Source organism: Grammomys surdaster, unplaced genomic scaffold, assembly GCF_004785775.1.
Source record: "Grammomys surdaster isolate TR1022 unplaced genomic scaffold, NIH_TR_1.0 279, whole genome shotgun sequence".
In the NCBI taxonomy this organism is placed as follows: Eukaryota; Metazoa; Chordata; class Mammalia; order Rodentia; family Muridae; genus Grammomys; species Grammomys surdaster.
Window position 1 is genome coordinate 11,832,098 of NW_021604720.1, and position 21,012 is coordinate 11,853,109.

Below are 21,012 nucleotides of genomic sequence, written 5' to 3' on the forward strand. Positions count from 1 at the left end.
GTCTGAATTTATTCCAAGTTTTTGCAATCTGTTATACATGTACAAATATTTAAACATATAAGCAATGAGAATTTTTGCTGGAAAAGAGTTTCCAACTGGCTGATGAGTTTATTAGTATCAAAGAAATTTGAAAAACTACATTCAAACAGAAATTCAGGTTAGTTCATTTTTAGTCCATAATTATGCATGTTCAAAAATCATAATGACTTCTTCTCAACAGTCTGGTAAGAATTGGAATTAATACACTTGGGACCCTTATGATTCCTGCTTCAAAAAATTCATGCAAAACTAAATGAATGCCAAGTAATGAGGCCATTTTTTGACATGGGATGTAACTTTCTGTGTTATCTGAGAGTTTATAAATCCATTGTTGACTGATCTCCTTCCTGTTGCAGAAAGCAGCTGTAACCTGGCAGAAGTTATATCTTCTAGTATCTCAGAATGTGCAGAAAAAACTTACAAAGTTTTATTTTAATAACATTAATATTTTATAATAACATAATATTAATTTATTAATATTAGTTAATATTTTATAATAACATAATGGACGGAGGGGGAAAAACCTATGGTGGATGTGAAAGTCTTCATGCCATATATATCAAGTTAATAACTTCAGGTGGTCATGAATTTATTGTAAAAACAAACATGCACCAATACCATGAAAATTAAAGGCCATGCTGCATGGGCAAGGACAGTTTGCTGAGAATGAAATCAATGAGGACAATTTTAGAGAATCCTTCACATTTGCTACTGAAAGATGCATATATTTTACCCACAAGATCTACTACACTAATAGCTTCACTGAGACTCCTCAACTCCCAACTGCACCTGAGATTGTCACTGGAGTTGCTGATGGCGTCAAACTTCCTAGATTATTAAACAAAATAGATCATATTAACTGTAAATCATTTAGTATTCAACACCTGTAATTTGGAAGTTTTTCCACACACAGCATATTGCTCGCATGCAAACGAGCAAATTAATTGCACAACAGATTACTACTGTTCTTCTGCACACCAGTTTGCAGTCGCTATTTGAATTGAAATGTGTTGTTATACCAACATATTAAAGATATTTCCAAACCTTGGAAGTAAACAAGTATGAGAGTTCATTTTAAAAAGGGAGAAAAGAAAGAGAGGGAGAAAAGAAGAAAAATTATTAAAAGAACAGCATTGTGTAAAATTAAATCAATGCCAAATAGTAATATTCTGACATGGTCTAGTAATATTCTGACATGGTCTATAAAACTTTTTGTTCTTCTCTCTCTCTCTCTCTCTCTCTCTCTCTCTCTCTCTGTGTGTGTGTGTGTGTGTATTTGTATGTATCTAATATATATTAAATGATATAATTTATAAATGAATAATCCTTCTCCTGTTGTGAAGTTTAATTGGTTTCTAGGTGGCTTCCCAACAACACAACACATTTCAAGGACACAATAAATATACATGTTTACATTCAATACATCTTCAGCTGAAAAATGCTTAAATAAAAGGTGAATAAAACATTAGAAAATCTTTACCTATTAATACTTCCCTACCTGAAATTTCTTTAAATGAAGTTTTCTTTGTACTGACTTATCTAAGATATCCAAGAATCTAGGAAATCAAGAAAGCATATCTTTTCCTCAAATTTTATATTATACCTACCCTTAAAATTAATAATTAGATCATTACAAGAGAACTTAAATAAATGACATGTATCAAATTTAGGAATTAAAAGAGGTAAAACATTAAAAACAGTGAAACTAAAATTCTAGTTTTTAAAAATTAAGTCTGTGATATATTGGTGAAGGTCAGTCCGTCCTGACAAATGTCTTATTTGGGTACAGGATATTGATAGCACAGGAGGCTATGCCTGTGTTGGAATGAAAGATTACATGTAGGAAATTTCTTTGCACACTTTAAAAAGTGCAATCTATTACACAAATGAACTTCACTAAAAGAAAGTGGAAGTCTCAATGTTCGAAATATTATCACTATCACAAAGAATGGTTTCTCCTAAAAGAACATGTGAATACTGACCAGTATTCCATCTTTCACAAGTCTAAAAATATTATTTCAAAATTCACAGTGGCACAGAATTCTGGTCAGTACCACAAGTACCCTAACATCTAGGCAATAGCTATATAACAGTTCAATTTCGATTCTAAAGAGATAACTAGACTCGAAGAACTAGAATTTAAAAGGTTATTCTTACATTATAGCAAGGTATTTGTCTGGCCTAAAATGTGTGGATCAAAGAAAGAGAGAGAGGCAGGCAGGCAGGAGGAGAGAGAGAGAGATAAGGATCAGGAACACAGATCCATTATTTACTTACTGGCAAAACGAAGGTAACTATTTATAAGATTAGAAACTGTTGCTTGCTTCTTCTTAAAATTGTTTGGTTTTAGCCACACTCTTACGTCCATCCAAGTAGAAATAATCTCCATATGCTAAGTTCTAATAGTACCTGAAATAATTCTACAGTAGAAACATATTCTATACATTGTTACCTGGTATGACTATTTAAAATGGGAAATTACTTTAACACTTAGATTATGGACAAGTAATTTACATCAAAAATTGGTACAAAGAACTAATGATCATAAAATACTGAATTTTCTATTTAAGCTAATATAATTTTCCAAAATTGAGTTGTTCCAAATGTAAAATATTTTGTTTTAACTCCAAAGAAAATAAAGGTTAAAAATGAGGAAGACAGCAAAATGTTCTATGTATGTTCTAACATTCAGTTTTACTTCATTTAATCTTTTTTAGGATATTTATTTATTTATTTATTTATTTTCTCTCTCTCTCTCTCTTCCTCCCCCTCCCCCTCCCCCTCCCTCTCCCTCTCTCTCTGTGTGTATTTTGATGGTATACATGTTAATGACAGTGAACAATATGAAGGGATTGTTTCTCTCCTTCCATCATGTTGCATTTCAGGGATGGAACTCAAACTGTCTGTGTGGTGACAAGTATCTTTCCCACCAAGCAATCCTGCTAGCTCCAAGCTTTATTTATTCTTTGAAAAATGTAAGTAATTCTCTAATTCTCCAGGAAATAAGCAGCTTATAAAATGTCCATGCAATAACTTATAGATAAAAAATTGTAAGTGTAGGGTACAAATTTTCCTCAAATACAGTAAAAAATTAATGGAATGGTTCAATTCATTTTTGTTGTGAGAAAAATACATATAAAGATATAAACAGTGTAACCAAGATCTAATTAATCAGGTCTAGCACAGAAAAGTGGTAAAGTCTTGTAAATATGTAACAGTACTTAAAAAAGATTGATGTGCTATGTTTTGAATATCTTTAAAACAAAAGTAAAACCAATATAGAAATTTCTATCTAGGATTGATAGTTTTATAGATTTTATAATCCATTAAGTTGGCCTACTGCTACTACCCTTTTATTTTATCATATTTTGGCACTATTTTAAAACATTTCATTCACTTTGTACACCTAATAGAACTCATTACAAGTTTTAGAAAGTATGTTCTAAAAGAATGTTAAGCTGTCTCTTCACTAAATTAATGTCCGAAGTCTTCAAGATGGATATAACTTGTGCCACTTGATAACAACCTTTTCCGGATTTGTAATTGTCTCTGTCCATTGGTTTACTGCTTCAATATTATTACTGTCTTCACTTATCCAGAGCTGTAAAGAACAGTACAACCATTCAACTTGATAATTATTAGTAACTGAGTTTAAATAAATACTCTTACTGTTAAGAAATATGGACAAGTTTGGAAACATATCTTTAAATAAATACAATTCCACATTTTTTCAAAAGGTGCTTGGTGATTTGATGATTTGATAAATGTTAAAATATTTAACCTGTTGAATCATTCTGGATTATGTGACCCAATTCAACTTAAGAATTAAAACTGAAATATTATTTTAGAAAATCACCTTGAGTATTCTTTCCTGTTCAATTAATCTAGAAGCTCAAATAAAATTGATCATTTTACTCAAAAACATTGTTGCCAAAACATAGAAATGTGCATTTGAGCTCCTTTTACATTAAATGAAACTATAATCTTAACTGAAATCTAATGACTTGTCATTCTAAATCCATAATAATTTCATCATACCTATTACTTCTATAACTATAGATGATACATGTGAATCATCTGGAGAAACTTGAAATATTGTACAAATACAAGGCATCACAATGAGTTTATAAGATCGAAAAAAGGTGGACACACAACTGAAAAAACTCAAATCTTTGTCTTGGCTATAACACTCACAAATGCTGTAACCTTGGAATTAACTTACCTGAGACCAAGTTTCTAATTCTTCTAATAGATTTGTGTAAATCATTAGTTTCCAATTCTTTTTCTATCTTGGCCTAAGAAGAACTTTTCTTCAAACAACATCTTACATAGAATCTAATACATAACACAGGTAACACTAAGAGTACTTGGTTAGATAGACTGGGAGAACTTGATCTCACATATGATTCCCTTATGGTGACTGACTTCTGAGGCCACTAGAGAAGAAGCTCTCCAGTTTTATTATCCTGGAAATCATCTCGCAAATTAAATTTCCATGAATTCTTTAATTCAAGGTCCTCTCCAAATAAGAATACAGAAAGCTGAACCACTTTAAATTAGCAGTCTAATTACATAAAATGAGTTTATATAAATCTTTGAAAAATCATACACATAATCTGAAAGTCTCACCTAGACTACTAGTAGCAGGTTTTTTGTCAAGTGAAAGTTTTAACATCAGTTAAAGACTTCAAGACTTAAATGTGGCACAAACAGTTAGAATTAAGATAAAAAGCTAACTAATAGCTACCGCAAATCAAAGATTTTAAAAAAGAAAATATAAAAAAAGAATTCTACAAATTTATATTTTATCAAGCCCTATACAAATTACTGAGACTTTTAATTAATCCACAGTAGAACTAACTATCCAGATGATATAAAAAACATTATTAAAAATTGACAATTTCTAGAAATTAAAATCTATTAAAACTAAATTATCGAAATATATTAATATATCACATAGTAATATAATAATATAAAAGGATCATTTTAAATAAAAAGTTAAAGATTAAACAGAATAAAATAAATGTGTTACTCAAAGTCTTAAGTGTGATTTACATATTTAGGTTTCTCTTCTTTTAAAATTGAAAAGTTCAGAAGGCTTAAAAAATATGCTTCACTGTTCAGAAATGTTATTTTTTTATATTAAAGCAAAATATCTGAAAAAAATTGATTCTGAGGTAATACTGAATTTTAATTTAGAATCTTGAAGAATCTTCATACAGTCATCTTAAATTCATCTTCTTTCCTTTGTTAATAAACTTCATAGTAACGCACAGAGATGTATCAGGAAGAAATTCTAGGTAACATATACTAACCTGGCCCACAAAATGTTTTCTTCTAACAGAGCCCCGACTGTAAAGTTTAATAAGGAAAACAATTTCTTTTTCAGTCTGTATAAGTGGAAAAGTCATAGTTTCTCCCCATTTCACTCTTCCACTGGTGGCCTTCAGTAAGCGTGTCTTCTTCTTATAAATCAGCTCTCCTGAGCTAAACATCCCTACCTTCACAAAAAAACCTAGGAAACAAGAAACTGAAGTTTATAAAATTTTATGTGAAATACTACCTAAGGATTTTTATCTACATATGGATTATTATAAAATATAAATAATCAACTTGAAAGGTCTTCCGGGTTGTTATTTGACTATAGAACACAAAACTTTTGTCACACTTTACAAATAAGTAACTGTGGCCTCAAATGAACTTAATATTCCTCTGGTCTAACTGACATCAAAAAGAAGAAACAATTATCAGCAAAGGAAAAGGCACTGAAAAGTATTACAAGAAAAGTGTCCACTCTCTGGACATCCAGAGGTATTGATTTCACAATTTTATAGGTAAATTTATTTGCTTCTGATGTCATAAGTGTATGTGTACTAGAATAAAACAAGTAAATATTCTTAAGTAAATATATGATCATTCACTTTGACAATGATAAAATAGTTTGTCTGAACTATAACCAAACATAACAATTATCAACTTTAGGAACAATACAAAAAAAAGTAAAGATCACCCAAAACCAACTCTGCTGGCTCTTAACATTGGAATGTTCAGTCTTTAGAGTTTTGAGAAAATAAAACTTTTGTTATTTAAAGCAAAGGGGAGAAAAGGATATTAAAGAAGTTGGGAGCAGGAATATCAACTAGACAGCTGCCCTGGATAAAACTGTGGGTAAATATTTTTTCACCTAACCATAATTTTCAATGTGACACAAAATGACTATAGCTGAAACAACAACTGTTGTCTGGCGACTATGAGGAGTCAGTTGATAGAACTGGGGCTAAAAGGCAGCAAGAGAGGAAAGAGGAAACGGCTAGAAAGTGTGGGATCACAGGATGAGGAATGGGATCTGACTGTTTATAAGGCCCTAGGGATCAGAACTCCCGTCCTAACGTATGTATAGAAAATACTTTACCAACTGAGCTATCTCCCACCCTCGTCCTGCCTAGTGCTTTTGACGAGGAGTTATTCACTTTTTCATGTTTATTATTCTTTTCAGATTCTTCCTAGTCTTCAGTGAAATTTTAAGGACATAATTTAATTTCTGTGTATGTACAAATGAGTTAGCATAGTTTATACAAAACTGTCTTGCATATTATTAAATTTCTGACTTACAAATTTCTTATTTTAAAATTATATAATCTTCACTGTTCAGAATGCTAATCACGTTTCCTTTACTTTGCTTCATCCAACTCCCTACAAAATTTTCTATTTTAATGGTCCCTTTAAAGAAAAAACTTTTGGTTTTATTGACTTTTCTTAACATATTTATCAACTTCAGCTTTCCTAATACTTCTTATTTTTCTAACTTCTTAAATTGAATGCTCAGTTTTATATCTTTTTAATCTTTCTTAGTGAGAATACTTTTACTTTGGGAGGATAATTCCCTCCCACTCTTAGCTGTTAATATAGGGTTCTTCTCAAACATTCAGATATAAGGGTGGCCTGGTCAACTAAGCATTGCTCACCAATGTATCACAGTCCCTAGCTGAACATCGAGAGAAGGACACAAACTTTAATGCACTTATCTTTTAGATCTTACCCTACTGGAACCTCTTCACATTGTATGTTCTTTGATCCAATGTTATACTTACTCAAAGCCAGAGGTGTTGATGAACTTGGAAGGTACTGTGCCTCGAGAATTTGCAGCTGAATCCTGCTATTTACTGCTTGAAAACAAGTCCCCAGTTCAAGTTCTGCTTGGCAAACCTATACATGAAAAAACATCGTTTGGCAGTTCATAATAGAATTTTGAGACATTTCAAAAGTTCTAACATAAAAAGCTAGAGTAAAATATTCAAAGTATTATTTTCTACTCATATCCAAACTCAGAAGCTACGAGAGGTTTTAAGGACAAATACCATGAATTTCGAAAATATATTCACTTGCACAGAATCTGAAAATACATGACATATCTATATACTGAACTTCAAAACTACTGATACAAAAGATAAGTCCCCCAGTAGCCGAGTTGCACTCCAAGTGTGTTCTAGTTCCCCTTTGGAGGCCTTGGGGAGAGACTAACCAGCTTGGAATCATGTTCCACCAATCCCTTCCCAGTCAGGTCCACCCAGGACACAGCCAGCAGAAGCGAGTTGCATGTGATCTGTGATCTCACTTGTACAGCTCTGGACCCACTTTTTGGTTCCGAGGACCTTGAGGGACCCCAAGATCATCCTGCTTATCCTTGGAGGACTGCAAGGGTCCCAGTAAACTACCAGCTTGAAATGCTGTCCCACCAGTCCCTCGTCAATGGGTTCTGCTTGAGGCACAATCAGCAGTCAGGTACCCTGACCTGCAAAGTCTGGACCACAGTTCCCCTGTTTTCCTGAGAAGTCCTGCTGCCATCAGGATCATCCAGGGAAAACCAGATGCCTAAGGATAGCATAAAAACACAGTCAACAAGACCCAGGGCAATATGGCGCCACCAGAGAACAACTATCCTGCACAGCAAATGCTGGATATCTTAAAGAAACTGACTCACAAAGAGAGGATCTTAAATCCAATCTTGTAAAGATACTAAAGGCCTTTAAATAGGAAATGAATAAAACCTTTAAAGAAATATAGGAAAATGCATTCAAAAAGGCAGAGCACTAAAAGAGAAAGCAAACAAATCTAAAGAAATCAAAGAAAATACAATCAAACCAGTGAAGGATATGAGTAAAACTGTCCAAGACCTGAAAATTAAAATAGCAGTAAAGAAAACACAAACTGAGGTAATCATGAAGATGGAAAACTGAGGAACGAGAACAGAAACCACAGATGTAAGTATCACCAACAGAATACAAGAGATGGAAGAGAGAATCTCAGACAAAGACGATACAATAGAACGAATGAACACATCAGTCAAAGAAAAGGCAAAATCTAAAATGTTCATAGCACAAAACATCAAGGAAGTTTGGGATACTATGAAAAGATCAAATCTAAGAATAATAGGAATAGAAGAAAAAAATCCCAACTCAAAGACACAGAAAACATCTTCACGAAAATCACAGACGAAAATTTCCCTCACCTAAAGAAAGAGATGCCTGTAACTGTACAAGAAGCTTACAGAACACCAGACTAGACCAGAAAAGAAAATCCTCCCACCACATAATAATCAAATCACTAAATGTACAGAACAAAGAGAGAATATTAAAAGCTGCAAGAGAGAAAAGGCAGAGGAACATAAAAAGACATACTTGTCTCAATTACTTCTGATTTCTCAACTGAGACTCTAAAAGCCAGAAAGGTCTGAGAAGATCTATTGCAGATACAATAAGACCACAGATGTCAACCCAGTCTAGTCTACAATACCCAGCAAATCTTTAAAACACTGTAGATGGAGAAACCAAGATATTCCATGACAAAACCAAAACTAAACAATATCTATCCACAAATACAGTTCTACAGAAGAAACTAGAAGGAAACCTCTAATGAGGCTAACTACACTCAAGAAAACACAAAATAAATATTTTCACACCATTAATCCTGTTTATTTTTGTTTATGATTTTTTTCTTCACCCACCCACCTCAAAAATAATGCAGAATTCCTCCCGTCAAAAGGAAATGCAGGGACAAAGAGTGGAACAGAGTCTGAAGGAAAGGCCATCCAGAGACTGTCCCACCTAGGGATCCATCCCATCTGCAGACACCAAACCCAGACACTTACTGATGTCAAGAAGAGCTTTGCTGACAGGAGCCTGGTATAGCTGTTCCGTGAGAGGCTCTACCAGAGCCCGACCAATACAGACTCAGATGTACACAGCCAACCATTGGACTGAGCACAGGGACCCCAATGGAAAAGTTAGGGGAAGGATTGAAGGAGCTGAAAAGGTTTCAAATCCCGTAGGAAGAACAACAATATCAACTATCCGGACCCTCCAAAGCTCCGAACTAAACCACCAACCAAAGAATACACATGGAGGGACTCACGTCTCCGGATGGATATGTAGCAGAGGATTGCCTTATCTGTCTGGCTTCAGTGTGTGTGGGGGGGTTGGACCTGTGGAAGCTTGGTGCCCCAGCATAGGGGGATGAGAGAGTGGTGAGGTGGGAGTGGGTGGGTGGGTGGTAGGGGAGCACCCTCATAGAGTCGGGGACAGGAGAGATGTCATTGGAGGAGGATTCAAATGGGAAACCTGGAAGGGGGACAACATTTGAAATGTAAATAAATAAAATAACCAATTATAAATCAAAAAAATATGAGGGGGAATTAATAAAATAAATATCAAAGAGCAATACAGAAAGTCAACCAAAGAAGTGGCTTTCTGAGAAAGTAAGACTGAGAAACCCTGAGCCCATCTAACAAAAGAGGGAAAAGATGAAAATTAACAAACTGAAGATCAAAATGCTGTCATTGCAATGGACCCCAATGAAATACAGAATATCACTAGAAATCCCAGTGAACACTTATACTCTGAAAAGCTGGATAACCTGAATAAGATAAAAAAAATTAAATGCATATATAATCTAATAAATAAAGCTCCAAAGATATAAAAACCTTAAACATATAAAACATATAGTCCATGAGATAGAAGACATTCTTAAAAACACCTCCCCCAATAAAAGCCTAAGGCCAGGCAGATTCATTGCAAACTTAAGTAAAATTTTCCAAGAAGACTCTTTGTAATATGTTTCATAAAGCAGAAAGTGAATTAATTCACCAAACTAATGGATCCTATGAAGCTAATTTTGAGAGAGAGGTCGGGGGAGGGAGAGGCGCGAAAGTTCTCAATACTTGCAAACAACGTTCAGGAGCACATTAGAATGTGGAGCAAGGGGAACACTCCTTCACTGCTGGGCGGGGGCACAACCACCCTGGAAATCAATCTGGCATTTTCTCAGAAAATTTGGAATGGTTCTAACTGAAGACCCAGCCACACTGTTCCTGTGCATATATGCAAAAGATGTTCCACCATACCACAAGGACACATGTTCCACTATGTTTATAGCAGCTTTAGTCATAATAGCCAGAAACTAGAAATGCCCAGATGTCCCTCAACCAAAGAATGGATACAGAGATTGTGGTTCATTTATGTAATGGAATATTACTCAGCAATTAAGAACAAGGACATCATAGATTTTTCAAGCAAATGGATAGGACTAGAAAATACCATTCTGACTGAGGTGACTCAGACCCAAAAGACATGCATGATATGTATTCACTGATAAGACATTATTAGTCAAAAATTACAGGATCCCCACACTCCACTCCACAGACCCAAAGAAGCTAAACAAGAAGGAAGGTCCACGCAAGGATGCTCAAATCTCACTTAGAAGAAGGAATAAAATAGCCATAAGAGGCAGAAGGACAGAGGGAACTGGGTGAGAGAAGGGAGTGGGAGGGAATGGGGGCCAGGATCAAGTGTAGGAAGAGACAGGAAGGAGGGCCAGAGAGTCAGGAGGAGGAATGGAAATCGGTGGCTGTTGGAGGTGAGGGTAGGGGGATCTATCGGACATGCCAGAGATGTGGAATAATGGAGGCTCCCAGGAGTCTATGGAGGTGACTGTAGCTGAGACTCCTAGCAGTGCGGGTATGGATCTTGAAGTGCCCACCTCCTGTATACAGACAGAATTCCCAGTAGAGAGATAGGGCGCCAATAAAATAAAGCACTCAGTCATAAAACAACAAAGCTATATCCAGTTAATTTTTGAAAACAAAAGCAAAAACATTCATTAGGAAAAAAAGGATAGACTAAAACTGAGAGTGTTGATTCAAGCCTTTCATTCCAACACACTCAGGAGGCCAAAGAATGCGGATGTCTGAGTTCAACAACAGCCTGATCTACAGAGAGAGAGTTCCAGAACAGCAGGGGCTATAGGATGAAATCTATCTCAAAAAAAAAAAAAAAAGATAATTTAGTCAACAAATGGTACTGGCAAAACTGGATATATACCTGCAGAAGAATGAAATAAGATTCTTACCTTTCACCTTGTTAAAAAAAAATTCGTTCAAAATGCATCAAAGATCTTAATTTTAAACCAGAAACACTAAACTTTCTAGAAGATAACACAACTGATAGCCTTGAAATTGTTGGACTTGGCAAGAACTTAATTTTTAAAAGTTTTAGATTGATATATTTTATTTTCACATGTAAAAGGGTTTGACTTGCATATGTGTATGTTCCTAGTGAGCATATGGATGATCATGAACTACCATTCAGAATCTGAAACCAAACCTGGGTCCTCCGCAAGAATGCCAAATTAACAAAACCACTTAAACATCTCTCTAGCCCCATCAAAGACAGTTTTAATAGAACACCAATAGCATAGGAACTAACTACAAATATCAACAGATGAGATTACAAGAAATTTAAAGTTTCAGCACAGCGAAGCAAACAATCAGCAGAGCAAATATTACACAGAATGGGAGAAAATCTTTACCAACTGCAATTCAGACAAGGTACAAACATCTAGCATTTACCAAGTATACAGAAATTAAATACCAAGGAAATAAACACGCCAAACAAGAAACAAGCAAATGAACTGAAGGGACAAGGGAGAGGAGAAAGAAAAGGAAGAGGAGAAAGAAAAGGAAGAGGAGGAGGAAAAGGAAGAGGAGAAAGGGAAGGAGGAGGAAAAGGAAGAGGAGAAAGGAAGAGGAGAAAGGGAAGGAGGAGGGAAAGGAAAAGGAAGAGGAGGAAGAGGAGGAGAAGGAGACAACTACAATGATGATGATATAAATGGTCAATAACTATTTTTAAAATTGGTCAATAACCCAGGCCATCAATGAATGCAAATTAAGACTACTTAGAATACTGTCAGATGGCTATTATAAACAGATCTGAGGACAATGTTGGAGAAGATGTGCAGGAAAAGAAAACTTTATTCACTATTGGCAGGCATGCAGACTAATATAGCCATTGTGGAATTCAGCTTGGAGAACTCTCAAAAAGATAAAAATAAAAACTACCACATGACCCAGATGTATCACTCCTAGCCAAATACTAGAGAACTCTAATCATTACCAGAAAAATATGCATCCTCATTTACTGCTGCTTTATTCACTCTATCAAGGAGTTAGAATCAACCTAGTTATCCACTAACATGAAATATATGAAAATTCATATATGTAGAAAATAAAATGTTATTTAGCTCTAAAAAAGTTTAATCCTAAAATTTTCAGGAAAATGCATAGGCTTATAATGTATAAGATTAAGCACGATCAACAAACAATCTTAGGAAGAAATCTAATTGGATGGTCTTCCTCTTATGCAGAACCTAGCCAATAACATATTGTAAACACACACACATGTGGGACTACAGTTTAACATGTAGAAGAGAGAACAAGAAAGGCTACGTATTAGGTGATATAAACAGAGACCGACTGCAGGTAACGAACATGACTTATGAAAGACAATATAAAGCCAACATTTTCTAGTCTTAATTCTGTCATTTGATTTTTTTCTGTTTTGGGTGGTTGATAAGTTCATAAAACATATACAATAGTAAAAGGGTAAAATCCTATGAGAATCTCCAGAGCTTCATAATGGCTGTGCTAAATATCAAAGCTCATGCATATGGTCTGCTTAATTTTAGTGCATAAATATTCTTGAGTTTCTATGATAAAGTTTATTTCTAAAAAACAGGAATATATCTATAACTATGCCCTCAAATTCTTCAAAGAAAATAATTTCTCAATTTCTTTCACTGAGTTATCTTCTGATATAACCTATCTTTAGCATTTAATATATGAAGCATCCATTTGATATTTATATCTTCAATAAAATATGACTGCATATTACTATCTACTAAGCTATTATAATTGATGCCAGTGCAAATTTCTGTCACAATTACTGTGATTTAACAGCAAAAAAGTAATTTAAATAAGTTTTAATATGATGTAACAAATGTTATAGACACACACACTGGGGGGCTGAAATTGAAAATATCATCAAAAAACAACTAGAAAGAAAGTTTAATTCTTCTGACCACTTTAACAATTTTTTGTTTTGTTCTGTTATTCATTTTATTTCCTAATTCCTCCCACTTTGGTGGTTCTCAAGGCAGACAACACAGTAGATTCACTACAGGGGAAGTTACTGAAGACTACAAATGTGTTTGTCCTGACCCTTAGGAAAATTTAATTTTATTACTTTTGGTGTGAACATGCTTTTAAAGTTCCCAAATGATACCAATATATAGCTGGGGCTCTTTTAATTAGTACTTCAACTCATCCTAAATATTCTTAAAGAAATAAAATATAAATACTCTATAAATTTAAAATCATATATAGGTTAAAGCTTAAGATTGATTTCTAAAAATGTTATCCCAACAGAAAAAGTCTATAGTTAAATAATTAAGAATTTCTAAATACTTTAATGACAGTGTTTGACTGTCTGAGAGACGAAAGTATCAGGTCTCAAAGGTCAAGCAAGCACTTTTTGTTTATAGCAATAACAATTTTAAAAAGTTAACTTTAAAAACACCCATGCTTGGTCCAAAGAGATGGCTCAGTCTAATGGTGACTGGTGCTAAGCCTGGCAACCACAGTTTGATCCCCAGAACATAGAGTGAAGAGAATTCTCACAAGTTGTCCCCTGACTTCTCACACATACTATAGAATACATCTTCCTCCCTCAGATAATACAATTTTTTTTACATAAAAGCAAAAACTTATTAAAATGAAAACAAACCTTCATTCTGTGATGATGGTAGATTATAGTCCAGCAGCACAAATCTTGTTCAACACATAAGGTCCTGGACTCCATCCCTCATATGGGAGGTGCAGGAAGGACCCAAATTACACTCTAACCAATTTGTGAACAGATACATAGGTAGCTTACCTAAAATTCAAACTATTTTTATTAATTTCACTTTATAGTAATCCCAGATTGCATATGGATTTTATGATTCATATTTTTTCTCAGTTGTCAGCTACTAAAATCTTTTAAAAATTATGCGAAAATATTTATACTTCATTGTTATTACTTTCAGGATGACTACTACTGCAGTAAACATTAATGAAAAATGTGGGGAAAGGGTGTCATGGTGTTATTTTGAAGAAAGGAAAGAAATGCTCATGTTAATGCTTTATAATTATTTCTAAAATAATATTTTCAAATAATATTGCTTCTTGAAAATTTATATTCTTCCCACATATCCAACATATATTCAAATTATCTTCCAACAAATGAAAGTTATTAATAAACCATTTTAAAGGTGTGAACTATGTCCATTATTGGATACTATTATCAACTTACAGGAAATTTTGAAGGTGGTATTATTTCCAACGAGTAATCCATTTCCTGGGTACTAAGAGTTCTGAGTGAAAGAGAACATTCTCCAATGGTTTTCTTCTTGGGAGTCTGGGTTTGAATCTTAAATACAAGTCTCGCTGCTTGTAGATTTTGTAGTTTAATAGCAAATACAAATGTTTCCATAAATTCAATAGCCTTGTAAAACAAAAAATATTAAATATAAATATTTCAGAGAGTTTATATATAATTATAGGATAAATTTGTATGTAAAATATATTTGACAAGTATTTTTTCCTTTTCTTTTTTTTTTTTTTTTGGTTTTTCGAGACAGGGTTTCTCTGTATAGCCCTGGCTGTCCTGGAACTCACTTTGTAGACCAGGCTGGCCTCGAACTCAGAAATCCGCCTGCCTCTGCCTCCCAAGTGCTGGGATTAAAGGTGTGCACCACCACCGCCCAGCCTGACAAGTATTTTTAGACTGAGGGAAAGGAGGTCCAGTGACTGGCCCAAATTAGGATCCAACTAAAGGGGAATCTCTAAGACCTGACACTATAACTGATGCTATGATGTAACTACAGACAGGAGCCTAGCATGGCTGCCCTCGGAGAGGCCCAACAAGCAGCTGACTGAGACAGAAGCAGATACTTGCACCCAAACAATGAACTGAACTTGAGGATCACAGTGGTTGAAATAGGGAAAGGCTGAAAGAAGTTGAGGAAGAAGGTGACCCCACAGGAAGACTAGCAGTTTCAACTAACCTGGACCCCTGAGATCTCTCAGACACTGAGCCGCCAACCAGGCAGCATACACTAGCTGAATCGAGGCCCCCAACACATATACAGTAGAGGTCTGTCTGGTCTGGCCTCAGTGAGGGAAGACATGCCTAACCCTCTAGAGACTTGAGGCCCCAAGGAGTAGGGAAGCCTGGTGAGCTGGGGTGTGGTGTGGTAGGGGTGTTGGGACATCCTCTTGAAGACAGGGGGGAGGAGGAATGGGATGAGAAACTATTGGAGGGCAGAACTGGAGGAGGATAATGACTGAACTGTAAAAAAAGAATAAAGATAAATATTTTAAAAAATCAAAATAGCCTTCTAGTCTGAGCCAGTGCCCTGAGCAGACCTTGGGCACTGGCTCTGAATCCAGCCCCACAAAACCCAGGAAAAGGTCAACCCAGGTGCTCTAACACACCCAGAATCATAGATGAGGAGGCCACAACATCTGCCCCAACACTGGGAGTAACTGGGACCATCCGGATCCAGGGACATAGGAACCCCTGCCCAGCCAGTAGCACGGGTTCCTTCTGGTCTGAGTCATTGCCCAGAGCAGACCTTGGGTGCTGGCTCCACACCCAGTCCCATAACACCCAGAGGAAGCTCGACTCCCAGGTGCTCTAATATACCTAGGATCACAAGATCTCAGGAGCTGGGTCCTACCAGGATTTCAGGATCCCAGAGGTAGCTTGACTCCCAGAAGCTCTGACACAACCAGGATCTCAGAATCACAGTATCACAGAAACATAGAGACAGCTGAAATTTGAGGAGTTCTGACTCAACCAGGATCAAAGGAAGGACAGGACCCAGTCAGAGACAGCAAGGGCAGGTAGCATTAGAGATAACCAGATGGTGGGACACAAGCACAAGAACATAAGCAACAGAAACCAGGGTGACTTGGCATCATCAGTACCCAGTTCTCCCACTATAGGAAGTCCTGGATACTCCATCACAATGGAAAAGCAAGATTCAGATTTAAAATCACTTCTAATGATGATGATAGAGGACTTTAAAAAGGACATAAATAACCCCCTTAAAGAAATATAGGAGAACACAGGCAAACAGCTAGAAGCCATTAAACAGGAAACACAAAAATCCCTTAAAGAATTACAGGAAAACACAGACAGGTAAAAGAATTGAACAAAACCATCCAGGATCTAAAAATGGAAATAGAAGCAATAAAGAAATCATAAAGGGAGGCAATCCTGAAGATAGAAAACCTAGGAAAGAGATCAGGAGTCAGAGATGCAAGCATCACCAACAGGATACAAGAGATAGAAGAGAGAATCTCAGGTGGAGAAGATACCATAGAAAACATTGACACAATATTCCAAGAAAATGAAAAATACGAAAAGTCCTAACCCAAAACATCCAGGAAATCCAGGACACAATGGGAAGACCAAAACTAAGGATAATAGGTATAGAAGAGACCAAAAATTCCCAACTTAAAGGGCCAGTAAATATTTTCAACAAAATTATAGAAGAAAACTTCCCTAACCTAAAGAAAAAGATTCCCATGAACATACAAGAAGCCTACAGAACTACAAATAGACTAGACCAGAAAAGAAATCCCTGCCATCACATAATAGTCAAAACATCAAATGCACAAAACAAAGTAAGAATATTAAAAGCAGTAACTGAAAAAGGTCAAGTAGCATATAAAAACAGACCTGTCAGAATTATACCAGATTTCTGAACAGACACTATAAAAGCCAGAAGATCCTGAGCAGATGTCATACAAATCCTAAGAGAACACAAATGCCAGCCCAGGATACTATAACCAGCTAAACACTCAATTAACATAGATGGAGAAACCAAGATATTCAATGACAAAAACAAATTTACACAATATTTTTCCACAAATCCAGCTCTAGAAAGGATAATAGATTGCAAACTCCACACAAGGAGGGAAACTACAACCTAGAAAAAGCAAGAAAGTAATCTTTCAACAACCCCAAAAGAAGATAGCCACACAAACATAATTCGAACTCCAACAACAAAAATAACAGGAAGCAACAATCACTTTTCCTTAATATCTCAACATCAATGAACTCAATTCCCTAATAAAAAGACACAGACTAACAGATCTGGATATGTACACAGGACCCAGCATTTTGTTGCATACAGGAAATGCATCTCGGTGACAAAGATAGACAATACCTCAGTGTAAAAGGCTGGAAAACAAATTTCCAAGCAAATGGTCCCAAAAAGCAAGCTGGAGTAGCCATTCTAATATCAAATAAAATTGACTTTCAACCAAAAGTTATCAAAAAAGATAAGGAAGGACACTTCATACTCATCAAAGAGAAAATCTACCGGGATGAACTTATAGGACCATGAAAGGCAGCCTGGTTCTTGGTTGAGCTAAGGTTGGAAACCTCGGTGACCCTGAGGGACAGCAGGCATTCTGCATGGTTCCAGACACTAGGCTCCTGGCAGGAGGCCGCAGACCTCCATAGATTTTTGGCCATAGGTCACATAAGGGAAACACCCAAAGCCCCTCCACAGGTAAAGGATATGACCACAGGTCATGTAGCCTCAAGATACAACTCTGGTCCAAGATCTCTCTGTGCTCACAGCCATGGCCTCCACCAAGCCAAGCCAGCTGCCCATCAACAAGCCAAGGACTCTCTCTGCAGGACACAGTCTGGGCACTCCTCCTTTTCCCCTTCGGCCTCAGGCTAGATCTAGCCCGCGGGCCCCCACTTCATTCTCAGCTCCACTGTGGCTTCCAGTGGTACCTGGATGCCCAAGAGCCTGATGACCCTGCAGGCCCAGGGACCCCCAAGCCAGCTTCTTCTGTCCCGGGGACATCAGACTGTGCTTCCCAACCCCCAAAGCAATGTCCTACAGCTTCCCATAGCTAACCCTAAACCAGTCCAGCACCAGCATGTGGTAAGCACAGTCAAAAGTTCCTACATCCTGCCTCCCTGAGTGGACCCAGCCCTGTGGCAGAGCAGACAAGGGACCCATTAACCCTATATGAACTCTCAATTCTGAACATCTATGTTCCAAATGCAAGGGCACCCACATTCATAAAAGAAACTTTACTAAAGCTCAAAGCACACATTGAACCTCACACAATAATAGTGGGAGACTTCAACACCCAACCTTCAAATCAGTGGGCAGATCATGGAAACAGAAACTAAACCGAGACACTTTGACATTAACAGAAGTTATGAACCAAATGGACTTAACAGACATCTATAGAACATTTCATCCTAAAACAAAAGAATATACCTTTTTCTCAGCACCTCATGGTACCTTCTCCACAATAAACCATATAATTGGTCACAAAACAGGCCTCAACAGATACAAAAAGACTGGAATAATCCTACGCATCCTATCAGATCACCAAAGAATGATGCTGGTCTTCAATTACAGCAAAAACAACAGAAAGACCACATACACATGGAAGCTGAACAATGATAACTTGGTCAAGGAAGAAATAAAAAAGAAATTAAAGACTGTTTTGAATTTATGAAAATGAAGGCTCGCCATATCAAAACTTTTGGGACATAATGAAAGCAGTGCTAAGAGGAAAACTCATAGCTCTAAGTGCCTCTGAAAAGAAACTGGAAAGAGCATACAACAGCAGTTGACATCATATCTCAAAGCTCTAGAACAAAAAGAAGCAAATACACCCAAAAGGACTAGACAACAGGAAATAATCAAACTCAGGGCTGAAATCAACCAAGTAGAAACAAAGAATCAACAAGACCAGGAGCTGGTTTTTGAGAAAATCAAGATAGATAAACCCTTAGCCAGACTAACCAGAGGACAAAGAGATAGTATCCAATTTAACAAAAACAGAAATGAAAAGAGAGATAACAACAGAAACTGAGGAAAATAAAAAAAAAAATCATCAGATCCTACTATAAAAGCCTATACTCAACAAAACTGGAAAATGTGGATAAAATGCACAATTTTCTAGACAGATACCAGGTACCAAAGTTAAATCCAGATCAGATAAACCATCTAAACAGTCCCACATCCCCTAAATAAATAGAAGCAGCCATTAAAAGTATCAGAAACAAAAAAAGCTCAGGACCAGATGGTTGTAGTGCAGAATTCTATCAGACCTTCACAGAAGACCTAATACCAATACTCTTGAAACTATTCCACAAAATAGAAAAAGAAGGAGCACTACCCAATTCGTTCTATGAAGCCACAATCCTGCTCATACCTAAACTTCACAAAGACCCAACAAAGAAAGAAAACTTCAGACAAATCTCTCTTATGCATATCAATGCAAAAATACTCAATAATATTCTTGAAAATCAAATCCAAGAACGCATCAAAACAATCATCCATCATGATCAAGTAGGCTTTATCCCAGGAATGCAGGGATAGTTCAATATTCAGAAATCCATCAATGTAATCCACTATATAAACAAACTCAAAGGGAAAAAAAAACACATGATCATCTCATTAGGTTCTAAGAAAGCATTTGACAAAATTCAACATTCCTTCATGGTAAACGTCTTGGAAAGATCAGTAATTCAAGGCCCATACCTGAACACAGTTAAAGCAATATATAGCAAACCAGTAGCCAACATCAAACTAAATGGAGAGAAACTGGAAGCAATCTCACTAAAATCAGGGACTAGAGAAGTCTATCCACTCTCTCCCTACCTATTCAATATAGTACTTAAAACCCTAGCCAGAGCAATTAAACAACAAAAGAAGGTCAAAGGGATAAAAATTGAAAAGGAAGAAGTCAAAATATCACTATTTGCAGGAGATATGATAGTATACTTAAGTGACCCCAAAACTTCCACCAGAGAACTCCTAAACCTGATAAACAACTTCAGCAAAGTGGCTGGATATAAAATCAACTCAAGCAAATCAGTAGCCTTCCTCTACTCAAAGGATTTACAGGCTGGGAAAGAAATTATGAAAATGACACCCTTCACAATAGTCACAAATAATATAAAATACTTTGGTGTGACTCTGACCAAGCGAGCAAAGAGATCTGTATGACAAGAACTTCAAGTCTCTGAAGAGAGAAATAGAAGAAGATCTCAGAAAATGGAACGATCTCCCATGCTCATGGATTGACAGGATTAACATAGTAAAAATGGCCATCTTGCTGAAAGCAATCTACAGATTGAATGCAATTCCCATCAAAATTCCAACACAATTCTTCATAGAGTTAAAAAGAGCAATTCTCAAATTCATTTAGAATAACAACAACAACAAAAACCAAAACCACAGGATAGCAAAAACTATTCTCAACAATAAGAGAACATCTGGAGGATTCTCGATCCCTTACCACAAGCTATATTACAGAGCAATAGTGATAAAAGCTGTATGGTATTGGTACAAAGACAGGCAGGAAGATCAATGGAATAGAACTGAAGACACAAATGAATCCACACACCTACTGTCACTTCATCTTTGACAAAGGAGCCAAAACCATCCAGTGGGAAAAAGACAGCATTTTCAACAAATGGTGCTGGTTCAACTGCAAGTCAGCATGTAGAAGAATGTAAACTGATCCATTCTTATCTCCTTGTATAAAGC

At 36.1% G+C, this 21,012-nt stretch overlaps 1 protein-coding gene and 1 pseudogene across 1 annotated transcript in view; one reads left to right on the forward strand and one right to left on the reverse strand.

The window, feature by feature from the left end:
- Positions 1 to 543: 543 nt before the first annotated feature.
- On the forward strand, positions 544 to 879 carry LOC114629293 (annotated as a pseudogene).
- Positions 880 to 2,835: 1,956 nt separating this feature from the next.
- Positions 2,836 to 21,012, reverse strand: part of Tc2n (tandem C2 domains, nuclear) — a 43,932-nt gene continuing 25,755 nt past the window's right edge. The window contains exons 8-11 of the mRNA XM_028777310.1: positions 14,721 to 14,912; positions 7,131 to 7,245; positions 5,355 to 5,554; positions 2,836 to 3,640 (exon numbers count right to left, since the gene is read on the reverse strand). Coding sequence (XP_028633143.1) covers positions 3,530 to 3,640; positions 5,355 to 5,554; positions 7,131 to 7,245; positions 14,721 to 14,912 — 618 coding nt within the window. The 3' untranslated portion in view covers positions 2,836 to 3,529. The remainder of the gene's footprint in view (positions 3,641 to 5,354; positions 5,555 to 7,130; positions 7,246 to 14,720; positions 14,913 to 21,012) is intronic.